This window comes from Castor canadensis, chromosome 10 (genome assembly GCF_047511655.1).
Source record: "Castor canadensis chromosome 10, mCasCan1.hap1v2, whole genome shotgun sequence".
NCBI lineage: Eukaryota > Metazoa > Chordata > Mammalia > Rodentia > Castoridae > Castor > Castor canadensis.
The window spans coordinates 145,701,742-145,716,742 of NC_133395.1; the positions used below are offsets into that span (position 1 = coordinate 145,701,742).

The 15,001-nt window shown below is 47.2% G+C and overlaps 1 protein-coding gene across 4 annotated transcripts in view; it reads right to left on the minus strand.

Moving 5' to 3' along the window:
- Positions 1–15,001, minus strand: part of Nup210 (nucleoporin 210) — a 119,025-nt gene that overhangs the window by 77,159 nt on the left and 26,865 nt on the right. For 3 of the 4 annotated variants that reach the window (XM_074044556.1, XM_020176163.2, XM_074044560.1), the window contains exons 3-6: positions 14,697–14,828; positions 4,875–4,971; positions 2,356–2,506; positions 363–495 (exon numbers count right to left, since the gene is read on the minus strand). In XM_074044556.1, the coding sequence (XP_073900657.1) occupies positions 363–495; positions 2,356–2,506; positions 4,875–4,971; positions 14,697–14,828 (513 nt within the window). Of the gene's footprint in view, positions 1–362; positions 496–2,355; positions 2,507–4,874; positions 4,972–14,696; positions 14,829–15,001 lie in introns of those variants that run through there. The other variant, XM_074044557.1, reaches the window with a different exon arrangement.

Sequence of the window (15,001 nt, forward strand, 5' to 3'; positions counted from 1 at the left end):
AGGATTCCACTTAGTTGAAGAATCAACTAGGTGAGCCAATCACATTGACAGAGACAGTAAGTAGGTCGATGGCTGACTGGGTCTGGGGGAGAAGAGTGTGGAGTTAGTGTTTAAAGTGGACAGAGTTTCAATTTTGAAAATGGACAGGTTCTGCAGATGGATTGTGGTGAAGACCACGCTAGATTAAGAATGGACTCAATGCCACTGAGCTGGACACTTATAAAAGGTCACCATGGTAAACTTTATGTTATGTGTATTTTTGCACTTGCCTAGCAAGCATGAGGCTCTGAGTTCAAACCTCAGTACTTTAAAAAAAAAAAAAGGAGGGAAGTATTTACCATAATCCCGAGTCACAGACATACCTGTAATTTCCCCTTGTCTGATCTTCTGCACCTTGTAGTCAATGGAAGTCCCCACCAGCAGGTAGACATCATACGCTGGGTTCAGAAGGATGTTCTCCAAGATCAGCAGCCTAACTTCTGCGGGGTGAACACTCTTCACATAAAGAAAAGGGCAGAAGAGGTGAGGTGGGGCAGTAAATGGGGATGAGGACATGTGGGAGGGTTTTTGTATTTGAGGTGCTAGAGATGAAACCCAGGGCCTGGTGCATGGTAGGCAAGCACTCTGCCACTGATCTACATCCCAACTTCAAGAGCCTTATTTTTAACTTTTCAGTATGTTCCTGTGGGAAAAGAGAGATTAAGGTGAGTAAGTAAGATGTCACGTAGAACCCCCCAACTCTAGACCCCAGAAATCCCAGGAGAATCCTGTATGTATAGTAAGCATGCACTCTAAGGTCATTGCCAAAAACCTACAGTGAGAGTGAGCCTCTCACTGTACATTATGTATGTTGTATCATAGCAGTAATTAAACAGAAAGGAATGAGAGGAGCCAGCCATGATATCCATGGATGCCATGGCCACCAGGAGCTCAAGTTCTCACCCCACAAAAGCTCCAAGGTTAAGGGAGTTTAAGAAGCCCCAGGCCAATGTGAAAAGGGGAGCATTGTGTTCTGATGCATCCTCAGCCCGTATTCCATAGCACCCTCCCCTGCCCAGCTCTCACCTCCACCTCCTCCTCAGGAAAAATGTGAAAGACTGAGATGGGAGAAGGACTCCACGGCCTCCTGTTTATCCCTAGGGTAGTGGATTCTCAGGGAGCCTGTCATTTTTACTGTCTTAGGGCTATCTGATAACCCTAAGACAGAAACTGATAGTATAGAAAACGATTCTTGTTGGCAGAAACACAAAATACACTGTTCTTGGTAGAGGTGCAACTGATTATTGTCCTGTGGATTTTGGACAGTTCTGCATCTCTCTGTAAATTCATTTCAGCATCCCTGATGACCTACACCCATGTCTGAGAGTTGGATTTTCCTTTGAGCCTGTTGTAATATCTTACAGGTTTTCTCACTGAACACTAAGTTAAAAACCAAGAAACCAAACAAACGAAAAAACCAACCTCCCCAGTACTTCCTGAGGGCTTGGGCTTTGCAGTTGGTGCTTTCTAGCATGGCAGGTAGGGACAGTTAATCTGTCTTTCCAGCTCAGTAGTGGGGCATGGTCCCCATCCCAGCCTGGGACAATGCACATGGGCAAACTGTCTCCTTGTGCTACTTGCAGAACCCTCCGGGACTAGTTCCCATAACACAGCATGTCCCCATGTTCCCAAAACTCTCCAGGTCTCCAAATCACTCATTAAACAACGTTCTCTTCTGAGGACATCTCTTTGCTGTCACTATGCAAAATTAAATGGCAGGCGAAGCTCCCCAGACCTCCTGCCTATGCTCCAGAGCTAGGCAGGTGAAAGGCAGATCTAGGGCCATAGTCAAAGTGAGGCATGGACTGAGAAGACATCAAATCAAAAGAACTGGGAAAGATCCAGGAACCTGGCTAAGCCTGCACCTGACTTCCTTCCCCATGCCAGCCCTCTGACAATGGTGCACTGACACATACATCCCCCCATTTTAGGTTCTGAGGAGAGCTACAAAGACATGGGATAGGGGGCATTGGGGTGGGAAGATGCAGTCCTCCATACATGGGACCACTGAGGGACCAAACCTGGGGCTTCTGCAGGGTCCTGGGAGAGACTACACAGAAGACACCCAGAGCCCTGGGTTTTCTGAGTCTCAGATAAGGTAGGTGTGAAAAATCCTGCTGCTCTGGGATCTCACTAAAAACTAAGAAGGAACAATGCTTTGAGACACCTGGTGCCTCAACATCCCTTTCCTATGCAAACCAAACCAACAAGAAAATCTCGAAGTTACCACACCATAGGGTCATTTCCATGACCCAGAGTGACTGTGATTGTGAGCAGAACCTGGTCCCATGCCAAAGTGCAGTACCCACAGCCCACCTTGTAGACAGCCTCCTGAATGCGAGCCTTGAGCTTGGAGCTCCCAGTCTTCATACCAGACACCAGGATGGTGTCCCCCTGCTTGGCTGCCTGCTCCATCTCTGAGATGTACGAAGGAGGTATGTATGTGGACTCCAAGAAGGTAAGGATTCTGGAAAAGAAGCATGTTGTAAGATTTGAGCACAAGATTCCCTAGAATCCCACAGAATTTCCACATTTACCCGTGCCTCCCACCTGGTGCTAGACCCTGGAATAAGTAGTGTCCCCATCACTGATCAGCACTGCTTAGAAATACGTCCCTGCAACTTTCTACATCAGAACTATGAATGTTTGTGAAAACTGTAGACTCCTGAATCCTGACCCAGGCTTTGTCTGCATAAAGTCTGGGAATGGGCATTTGAGCCCACCAGCTTCAGTCCAAATGTGGATAGCAGTTTGAGGTTTAGTTTAGCAAGACCCTATCTCAAAGAACAAGGCAAGTGTGGTAGCATGTGCCTCTAATGGCAGTTATGTGGGAGGTACAGGTAAGAAGATCACAGTCTGAGGTCACCTGGGCAACTGGGAAAAAAGTATAAGACCCTACCTGGAAAATAACTAAAGCTAAAAGGGCTGGGTAGTGGCTCAAGTGTTAGAGTGCTTGCTTGCCTAGTAAGCTCAAGATCCTGAGTTCAAATCCCAGTACCAGAAAGAAAAAAGAAAAAGTAACTTCATAGTTCACAGTAGGGAAACCTGGCAGAGACTAGCTCAACCAAGTGGCCACAGTGACCAGAGTGTAATCTGTAATACAGCAAGCAGAATCACGAAAGGAGACAACTGAAGAATACCTAATGTCCCTTCTATGATATCCCTACCCAAAATGGAAAGTGCTGACAGAATCATGACAGAACATCAGGTAAATCCAAAAGGAGGGACATTCTCCAAAAGAGCTGGACACAAGTGTCAAAGTGACAAGAGTCAAAGAAAGATCAAGAAACTGACTCAGGCTGACAGGCCAGAGGTGAGACAACATGTGGTATGTGATTCTGGACTGGTTTTGTTTGCTTTGACTCAAAGAACAAACCTAGGATAACTGGCAAAACTTCAATGACATGTGAAGACTACACAGATCTGTATCAGTTTCCTAATTTTGATGACATGACTTTACTATAATGTACAAGAAAATGCCCTTTTTTGTCTCTTTTCCCCTTTTCTTGGTGGTACTGGGGATTGAGCTTAGAGCCTCTACTTGAGTCAGGACCTCCTTTTGCTTTTTAGTTTGTTTTTCACTTTCACCTGGGCCGGCAGAGGTCTTTATCCTCCTAGCTTCACCTCCTGCGTAGGTGGTTACAGGAGAAAAAATGTCCTCAGTGGCAGTAAATGCACCTTAAAATAATCAAGGGTGACAGTACATTCACTGGCTCTCAAATGATTCAGGGAAAACTGCTTTGTGCACTGTACTGGCACATTTTCTGGAGACTTAAAATTATTGCAGTTTTTAAAGTGTTAAGTCTTCTTCCTTCAAAAGGGACTGCAATCTTTAAAAAGTGGCATCCGGCTAAAATCTTAGCTACTTAGGAAGCTGAGACTGGGAGGATTCGATGCCAGTGCAGGCAAATCCGTTGTGAGACTCCATCTCCAAACTAACCAGAGGCACACCGGAGGTATGGCTAAAAGGTAGAGCTAAGCTTTGCAAGTGTGAAGCCCTCAGGTTTAAACCCCAGTTGCACAGGGAAAAAAATTATTTTAGCAAAGCATAAGGCAAAGAAGTATAGTAGGGAACACTAGCTCAGATCACGAGTCTGCACCAGTGCTGACTCCACAACCATGGAGACATGGTTCAGCCCACCACACAGAACTGCTAACCATGACTTCAAATGTAACTATGGCATCTCAGGCACTCAACTTTTTATTCTGTTCAACTTTAACTTGAAAAAGGGCTCAGTGAGTACCATGTTGAACAGTGTAGATTTACACAGATCTACAACTTTACCAACCCCAGACAAGAGGCTCACCATATATGGCTGAAAAATGGAAAGGACAGAGGTGTGTCCAGCCCATATGGCTATTGGAGGGATGAAATGAGTCCAGATGCACATGGCACATACCTCCCTGTGAGTCTGTCTGCATCCCATGCTGAGGAATCCAGCCTGTTCTGCCTGAGAACAGCTGTGACTGATGGCCTGTCCTCTCAGCCAAAGCCTGCCTCCCTTTAACTTGCTCTCCAAGGAAGTACTGCCTGTCTGGGGCCACACACACATCCCCTGCACCTGAAACAGCCTTTCGTTATCTGTGTGATCTCTGTTCTCCAGCTAGACATCCTGACCTTTGTGCCAAACCCCCAAAGAACACACTGAAATGCACTGCAGAAGCAGCCAGGTGCCCTCACACCCTTTTCCTTCTTCAGTCACTGTGAATGTCACAGATGTCCTGGAAAGCATTCCAGGCTCCTCGATGGAGATGAGAGTCCTCAGTCTGTGAGGAGTCCAAGGACAATCCCCTTCCCTTCAGAGGTGGCCATGCCATGCCATGGTGCCTCTTACCGCAGTGCATTGTGGGAGTCTGAGAATCCATTTGCCTCTGTGTCCTTCACAATCGTCCAGTCGAAGACCAGCCCTGCTAGGGTGCTGAAGGTGTTCCCTATAAGAGCACAAAGGAAGGCAGAAATGCTTTGGAATTAGTTCCCCAAGGCCCAGGAAAGGGGAGATGGGAAATTGAGTCATATGCAGGAACCATACTCAGCGCTGCACCCCCTACAAAACACAGGCCATAACTCCCATTTCAGGAAGGGGAAACAAAAGCTGAAAAAAAAAAAAAATGAAACCACTGTCCAGTCATGTGGCTAACAGAGGCTGAGCAGGATTCGAACCCAGGCTGTTTTAGGGAAACTTGTGATATTTCCGTTGAACCCTCCCTGCTCTGACTGTTCATGATGGGTTCTGTGTGACATAACACCATTACCATCACTTTACAGTTTAGAAGGCCATGGAGACATGAGTCACACACTCCCCCTTGACACTTTCTGGGGAAGAAATGCCCTTACTTCCCAGTTCAGGGGCAAAAACTCGGGGATGAGGTGACAGTGCCCATGTCTGGTTTCACACAACTCTTCTCTCCTCACCTTAACTGTGACACTCCTGGGAGCCAGGCCTAGCCAGCCTGAGATCTGAAAGCCTGGCTGGCCATGTGTGAGCATTCTGACCCATGCTTTCACAATAAGCAATGACAAGAGCAAACCCAACTTTCAACATCTCTTGAAAAGTGCAAAGATCTAGACACCTGGGCCTTGTTCTCCCTGTTGATCAGCTAGCTCAGTCTCTCCAGATGGGCTATGTTCTCTGTTTTACACACCCTGCTGCACCTTTCCCACACCTATTCCACATCCCTCATCCACATTCTCTGCCTGGCCAACCCCCAAAATACACATCTGGGGCTTCAAAGGGTTCTTTCTACAGTATAAAGGTTGTGTTAGCCAAACTTTGATCGCTGTGTTAAAATATACAAAAGAAACTATTTAAAAGGAGATAATGTGGACTTGAGGCATGGCTCAACAGTAGAGCACCTGCCCAGCATGCACAAAGATCTGAGTTCAAACTCCAGCACCACCAAAACAAACAAAACAAAAAAAGGTGGTAGCATTTATTTGGGCTTGGAGTTTTAGAGGCTCTAGTCCATGATAAACTGGCCCCCTGTTTCTGGGCCTGTGGTAAGGAAAGCATCATAGAAGACAGTACAAACTTGCTTACCTCATAGTGGGGAGTGGGGGAGAATGGGGACAACACGTGTCCCCATGGACCCACTTCTTTCAAGCAGGTTCTACCTCCTGAGTTTCCACCACCTCTCAACAGCCCATCAGTGAATTAATCCACTAATGAAGTCAGAGCCCTCATGATCTAATCACTTCCTGAAAACTATATCACTAAATACCGCTGTACTGGGGACCAAGTCTTCAACACATGAGCCTTTGAGAGATGTTTCAGATACAGACAATAACAAAGAGTAACATCTTTAGAGCTGGATGGACCTGGGATCTTACTTTCCCTTATCTAGGATGTCAAAAGCCAAATTAAACCATCCTTAGCACAAACTGTGTTACCTTTGTCATGACTTTTCAGCATGTTTTAGGAAGAGCAGCCTTTCTTTACAGGGGGTATCTTCCCACCAAAGTGGGCACCTGATCAGAGGAAGGCAAACTTCATCATGATGGATGCAGGCACAGGGAGACTGCTTTTCTTAGAGGTTTAGGGGAGGAAGCCTGTGGTTTCTCAAACCTCAAGGCATTTATACCAAAGTAATGTCTTCCTAACATCTGCAGTATGAGGTGAAGAAGGCAGACACACCACAGATGTTCATGGGCTACAAACAAAGTTGGAAGTAATCTAGTCAGTCCCAGGGTAGTACTTCCCCATCACATGAGGGCTGAGACCTTCCTTCCATACTCCAGGGGCAAGGAGCTCAGCACCTCCAGCTTAGCTCCTTCCTGTGTTAACACATGGGCACCTCCTTTCCCATGGTGAGATGAAACAGGATGCCCACAAAGCATAGCAGGCCCAAATTCCTGCCCTCTTGTTACAGAGCCAGGCAGGCTAACCCTGCAGTTTACTCATGGGGACAAATATGGATTTTCCTATGATTGAATTAGATTATGAAGTGATTACTGGCAATTCCATACCAAAGCCCAGGAGGCTGTTCCTTGGTTGCATCCATTTCCATACCCCAAGAGCATCCTGAACACCTACTAACTTCTAGCACCACTTTTCTCTTCTGTAAAATGGAAATGAAAACACTAACCCAAAGGGTTGTTAGGTGATCAAATTAAGAAGGCACCCCAGTGAGTAGATGGAGGCAAAGAAGCCCCATAGAATCACAGGTCACATCTTCAGACACTTCGGTGGCTGCACATGGGGCTCTGTCTTTAGCATCTTTTACCCCCACCCCCATCTCCCCTGCAAGCCCACCACATTCACAGGTGGAAGGGGAAAGATGAATATATGGTAATCCCGAGAGTAGGAAGTGTCCTCAGGCTTCTATGAGCTTTACCACCTCAGGAAAAGGAACAGACGACTGGATGCATAATTTGCAAGGCTCCACACAGAAAAAAAATGTGGGGCCTTCATTTGAAAGGCAAGGGAAAGTGCCAAAGGAAGGCAAACCAGAAGGTTGGAAAGAGAAACAGGAGACTCCCAGGCATGGGGCCAGCTGAGAAGTACTCCTGCAAGAGTTGTCCAGGGTGACAACACACACCTAGAGAACACAACTTTAAGCACAACACAGGCCAGCCAGGGACTGGCTACTGGATTCCTCTCCTGCCAACCACTGTACCAACACACTGGATCCTAGCTGGGCTGCACTTTGGGGAAGTCTAGTCAAGCTTCTTTCCTTCCCAGGGCCTGCTGCAGGCAGGTGACTCACCAGGTTCCAGCCTGACATACTGTGCCTGAGGCACATACACCCAGCCCTCCCACTTAGGCCTCTACCAGGGACAGAAAGTTAGAAATGGTCAAGAACAAGGAAAGGGAAGAAGAGGCTGGGCAGGACACAGGACACAGGAGATAGGGAGCAGGTGGCTAAGAACCCATCCCAGGAGGCAGGGAGGAAGTAGGGAAGCAGCACTGTGAATTACTGAGGCTCCATGTTTCCAGCACATGCTTCACTGTCCCATCAGATTCATAAAACATAAGTTCAACAAAAACTTTATTACAAATTTCAAGAGAATAGCAGCAGAGCAGTAAACCAAGCCTGTGCTGTCTGAACCAATAGTCCTGTGTGAAGCTGGTCTTGTGGGAAGGATAGGAAGACTGAGTTTTCTGGTTGACAAAATAAAACTACATGAGACCACAGTGTTGCTTGATCACTGTGAGCCTGCAGAGAGGGGAGAGTAAGTGAGGAAGGCACCACTCCATGAAACAGGTCCCAAGCCTCACACGTTCAGTGACAGCTTTGCAGGTTTAGAGAATAGGGTTTGGCAAATGGTTTTAAGACATCCTTGCCCAAAGTCTTGCATTTTCCCTTCAAAAAGTAGCTACAGGCACATACTGTGTGCAAAAGCAGAGTCCTTGACTTGAAGCCTCACAGCCAAGAGCTAATTTTAACCAGGAGACCCACGAACACAGTCTCCCCTGTCCTATCCCAAGAGGGTCACAGGAAAACATTAAAGCATTCAACTGAACAAACATTTCCCAGTTGTTCACTGGGCCCAAAGTCCAGTGTCAAACAGAGAAGCAGGCAGAAGAATGAAATTACTCCAATTCTACCCACCAACTGCTAAACTTGATGAGACAGTTAAACTTGACGAGACAAAGTAGAAAAAGCTCTGTACCCTAAGGCAAGGGCCAGTAAAGGGCTGAGAAGTCAGCAGGAAGAAGCAGATTCTACCTGGGGCAGCTAGGGAGAGCTCCCTGGGCCTTCACTCCATTTGTTTCAGGCAGCATAGGAGAGGAGAGAGCACCTGGGGTGACCCTGAGTTCATCCAGTTCTACTGATATGCAAGGCATGTGAGGGCCAGGACTGCACTTTGCTGATGGCCTCAGGTTAAAAGAGCAGTGTCTGCATCTATGTCAGTTGCTGTAACAGAGTGCCCAAGACCACAAGTTACAGTAGGGACCTTGAAATGGTCCCCAAAGGCCATATGGTAGGCTTAGTTGCTAGTTGATGGGACTACTGGGGCGTGGTGGAACCTTTAGGAAGTTGGGCTTAGTGAAGGAAATTAGGTCACTGGGGACATGGCCTGGAAGGGGATACTGGGCCCTGGCCTGTTCCCCCTTTCTTTGTCTCTCATCTTCCATGAGAATCCTCTGCTATGCACTCCTGCCATGACGTGCTACCTCATCATGGGCCCAAAGCAACAGGGTAAAGCAATCATTTGGGGTCTGAAACCATGATCCAAAATAAACCCTTCCTCTGTATTAGTTGATTTCTCAGGTATTTTTTCCTCCATCTTAATAACAGAAAGCTAACACCCTGAGTAATTTATAAAGCAAACAGGTTTATTTAGCTCACAGATAAATAAACATCTGGAAGCTAGATGTCTAACATCAGGCTGTCATGTCTGGCAAGGCACGCCTGTGACCTCCTGTTGAACCACATCGTAACACTACAGAAATGCAGAAGGTCAAGCAGGCACACCGTGTACATGCAGAAGAGACAAAGCAAAGTTGTATCCTTGCATCAAGGTAACTAATCCAGTCCAGCAAGAACTTCATTAATCCCTCTTAACAACCTAATCACCTCTTAAAGGTCCCAATACTTCTTAATAACCTTTACACTGGAGACCAAACTTCAACATGAGTTTCAGGAGGCAGAGGAGGAGAACTACATGCAAACCATAGAAGCCAGATTCCAGCCATGTGTGGAGAGTCTCAATGGCCAGGAAAAAAAAAAAAAAAAAAAAAGTAGCAGCAGGAGGCAGGCAGCAAGGCCAAGTAAAAAATAGCTCAGGCAACAGAGTCTGACATTGCAGGTCCCAGATGCAGCTCAGCCACCCATGGGCTGCATGTTTTTAGGCAAGTTGCTTAAGCTCTCTGAACTATGGCTTCCTTTTCTATACAATGGACATCATACCACCCACATGTGGGGTAAAAGACTTGCTTCTAAGCATAATGCCTGATAATGCTTGGTGAGCTGCACAGACTCTTTTTAACCAATGCCACAAATCTAGATAAGATATGCCCCTTCTAAGACAGCAAGGTCCTCAAAGCTTACAAGGGCCAAAGTCATCTTCACAAAAGAGACACTGAAGGCCAGAGGTGGTGGCTCAAGCCTATCATCCTAGGTGCTTGGGAGGTGATCAGGAGGACTGCAGATCAAGGCCAGTCCAGGCAAAATTTTTGGGAGACCCCATTTTGACAATGGCTGGGCGTGGTGGCATATGCCTGTCGTCCCACCTAAGTGGGAGGCACAAATAGGAAGACTGCAGACCAGGGTGTACTAGTCATGTAAGAACTATCCCAAAAGTCACCAATGCGGAAAAGGGCTGGGGGCATGGTTCAAGTGGTAGAGGGCTGGCTAGCAAGTGTGAGGCCCTGAGGTCAAACCCAAGATCCCAAAAAAAAAATACCTTCACAGTAGACAACGAGGAAGTAAGTTAACCATCTATAGCATAGGTTGGATCTTGATTTGGGGAACTGGTCAATGACAAAATTCTGGTCTTTGTAGACGAGGTGACTTCTCACTCTGGAACAGACTGCATGTTCCAATGAAACTTTAGGAGAGTGTAAAAGGTAACCATCCAGGGTCACCGGGCATCTGCTCCTATGTGGCAGTAGGACTAGGAAGGCCTGCTCCTAACAGCTCTACCAACTGTCTAGAGAAAACAGACTCATAATGGGGGTGGGGCAGTGGCTTTAAGATGATTTGATGTAAAATGACTTTATGAAACAGATGGTAGGAATCCCACCTCTCCCTGGTACCTAGGATAGAAGTTAGAGCACTGTTTAATATTGTTAAAGTGCTGTTACTGATGAGCCTTTGTTGTAAGCACCCTTCTGGCAGTTTAAGTTTCCTTTAAGTGTGCTGAGATGTTGGGGCTGGGGAGACTTAACTCCCTAATTGACAGCTGCTAGACCCTTCTCCAGGACCCAGCTCCCTTGAGCAAAAGACTGCCCTCATGTCAGCACAGAAAGCAGGACTCCAGCTCCAGAAGGCACTGTCCCAGAAAGGACTTTTGCCACCACAACAGCCACTTCCACCTAGGCCAGAGGGGAGCACTTTGGCCCAACTGAAGACCTGTGATTGGTGTAAACCCAGGAGACTGCCATGATTGGTATAGACACACTTGCACCAACCCTATTTCTGGCTATTTAAACAGGCTGCTCAACTCACTTTGTGAGCAGGTGAAGACACCCTCCTGTGCTGCCTCTTGGCACTGCAACATTACGTAGGCCTAGTAAAGACTTTCTCTCCAGCGCCTTACCTACTTTTGCTAAACTGGTAACACAAAGAAAAAGAAGAAAAGCAGCATCAGCGAGAAAAGCGACAGCAGCGACACCCAGCAGCAGGGCAGCAGGAGGCCGGCAAGCAGAGCAGGGGCCATGGTATTAGAACAAGAAGCCAGCCTGGCAGAGATCAGCCTGCTGCAAAACTACAAAATGACAGGTGTGAGCAGAAGTGGCAGAAGTGCTAGCAGTGGCAGGCAGAGCAGCCACAGCTGTCCAGACAGTAGGGCAGCAGTGAGGCCAGCAAGAGGTAGCAGGAGCTGAACCCTACTATAGCAACCCCAGGCCATCACAGCTGATCAATATAGGTGAAATTGACAGGAGCAGGGGAGGGGTGAGCAGTGGTCAGCAGCAAAGAAGTAAAAACGTCCACATCTGCATCGAGATAAGAGACAAAAGTAAACCCGATATGGGCTGTAAAAGTAAAACTGACAGCAAGCTGGCTGTGATCGGCCACTGGAAAATTCTGCCCTGATCCCTCCCAGGGACACAAAGCTGTAACACTTAGGGCCTTGGGTGGGGTGAGCCCCATGTTGCTGCCCTCGTTGCCAGAGGCCTCCTTCCTGAGCCTGCCCTTGTTTTCAAGAGTCTTGCCCTGAACCCTGAGGCACATCCACTGCTCTGTCAAACGCCCAAGGCTGACTGCTGCTGCCCACTGTCATCCACTCTGCCATCTGCAAATACTTGCCAAGAGCTCGGAATAACTGTAAGAACTTTCTGATTGCCTACCCACAATTCCTATCTCAGTAGATCAAAAGGACCCCAGCCAGCAGGTTTGTAACATTTAGAATCAAAAAGATGGATGATAACAAGTGTTGGCAAGGACTGGGAAAACTGGAACTTTCATTCCCATCTGGTAAGAATGTGAAACAGCATTGCCACTTTAGAAACGGCCTGGCAGCTGCTCAGAAAGTGAAACACAGAGGCATATATGACCAGTCAACCCACTCATAGGTGTGTGCCCAAGAGAACTGAAGACATATCCACAAAGAGACTTGTACGTGGAGGTTCACAGCAGCATGGTTCATGAGCTAAAAAGTCCATCTGTCCACACAATGGAATGCGGTTTGGCAATTAAAAGGAATGAACCCTGACACACACTGCACCATGCACAGACCTTGAAACAGTGTGCATAGCAGCCAGTCCAAAAAGACTACGTGTGTATGACTGTGCTGTATGACGTTACTGACACGAAACGTCCAGAACTGAGAAATGCAGGCACAGGTTGCCAGGGGCTGGAGAAAGGGGAAAATGGGCAGTGACTGTTCATGGACATTGGGTTTCTTTTCATGCTGATGAGAAAGTTCTAAAATTAGATAATGATAGTTGCACAACATTGGAATAGACAAAACATGGAATTGTATGCTATAAATGGGTAAACTTCATGGTATATAAATCTCAACATTTTTGAGTGATTTTAGGCAGGAAATGGAACAGAGTGGTCAAAGAGAAGGGGATGGCAGACTACAGTCCCTAGAACAAACCTGGCTTCCTTTCTGCTTTTATAAATAAAGTGTTATAAGGAGGTGGCATGCCCAGTCAGTGAAGCATCACTGTAGCTGTAGCTGCTCTGGAGCAACAACGGCTGAGCTGAGCAGATGCCACAGACACTCTGTGACCAGCACAGCTTGGTGATGTTCATCCCACCTCACCTTCCCTGGGGTCACCTGCCCCAACTCGACTGTCTCCTCACACTGATTATAAACAGCATCTACCTATAGGCTGAGTACCTTTCTTCCAAAATGCTTTGTACCAGAAGGGTTTGATTTCATTTTTTCAGATTTGGGACTAATCTGCATAGACTTTCTTGGAGTGCTTCAAAAAGTTTCAGACCAGCACATTTCAGATTCTAGATCTTCAGATGAGGGAAGCTCACCCAGTATATACACCTGTAAAATTTGTTCTTTACAAGTGAGTCTGAGGTTGTGGGGTCCCAGTCTGTACAAATCTCAGTTTGTACAAACTGCTCAGGGAGCACCCTTGTTTGCTGAGAATGCACACGGGACTAAGGATAGTCCTTGTGGTAAGCAGACCTATCATGCTCTTGCAGATGGAGAAACTGCTCAAGAACTTGGGGAGCTCATCTGATGAGTGAACACAGGGAAGAAGGAAGGATCGTAGCAGATGCTCAGAAACAGTGGTTTGTCCTCCCCTTACCAGGGATATGTGGCCATGCCTGCAGACATTCTTAATTGTCCCAACTGGGGGAATCCTGACATTCAGAAGGTAGAGCCTAGGAATCCAGCTAAACATCCTGTAAGGGACTGAACACTGCCAACCACAGAGAATTATCCTGCCTCAAATCTCAATATTGTCTAGGAAAAAGGGCCCTGATCTAGAAAACAAAGAATTAAGAAAGTACAAAAAGAAAGGTAAGGAGCTAGAGTACTCAGGAAAGGTTTCAAAGACAAGATGACACTTGGTCCTCCCAAAAGTTTAGGAAGATCATCTTCTGAGGTGGCTTTTGCCTGACATCTAGTTTCTTCAACTAGCATCTTCACCTACAAACTTCCCTGCTAAGGTTTAGTAGGTGTCCCCCTAAAGGTCTATGTGTAGAAGGCTTGGTCCCCAGACAGTGGTGCTCTTTGGATGTGATGGAACCTCACAGGAGGAAGTTAGGTCTCTTGAGGGGGAGGGGGGGGGTCTGTGCTGAAAGGGGATTATCAGCACCCCATGCCTTGGAGAGCAGTTTCTTCTGCCACACACTCCCCATCATGACGTGCTACTAATCACAGGCCCAAAAGCAATAGGGACAACTATGGACTGAAATCTCTGAAACCATGAGCCAAAATAAACCTTTCCTCTTTTTAAATTGATTGTCTCAGGTATTAGCTCACAGCAACAGAAACTTGAATAACACATTCATTCCCTTTACTCCCCTTACCAAGAGGTCAGGATATAGCCCAGTCTGCTGACCACCAGACAGGCCACTAGAAGATCCTCAGTCCAGAAACAATTACTATTTGATGCTAGTTAAGAAGGGAAGGACAGTATGCTAAGCCAAGCATTCACACATGGGCTCTAAGGTCTGGACTAGGAAACTAAAACCAGCCCTGGAAGCCAAACAGGGATACTGGGTCCCATTGTCCCCAGTGTCCCCACACCAGCTCTCCCACTTCCCATCACAACCCCGAATGTTAGCTTCCCTGAGACAACTTTGCCATCACTGCCCATGAGCACTCAGTCTGCCTCCAGGTCAGCTAAAGCCCCAAGAAAGCACATGGGCTGGGTGCAGTTTCCATGGGCACCTGGCGGGGCCACAGCTTGACACCATGAAGGGAATGAGGCCCCGCAGAGGTGGCTTCTACCTCCTCCACTTCTCCCCTTGCACCCACTTTTCTCTCCCGGCAGCAATGGACATGATAAACACTGTGACAAATTTAGGCTATAGTCATGCTGGCAGGTTACTGAAGAGCAGGGGAACGTGGTCACCTTCAGAGTCCAGAGCCTGGATCTTCAGCTCCAGCGGGGAATCTTCCAGGTAGAGCTCACGGGTGGTAGAGACAATTTGAATGCCGTGGATAAGATCAACAATGGCATCACAGCGCAGCACCTGGCCTGTGGCTGGAGGAATGGAGAGAGCAGTCAGCATTGAGGACAACACCCAAGCTCTGCACTGCTTCCAGGGCCTCAAATTCCAAGTTGCCTTGTTCTTTGGCAGAGACTAGAGCAACCAACAAAACACCGCTACGATGAAGCCTGGAGAACCCAATTCACCCTCAGAAACTAAGAAGGGG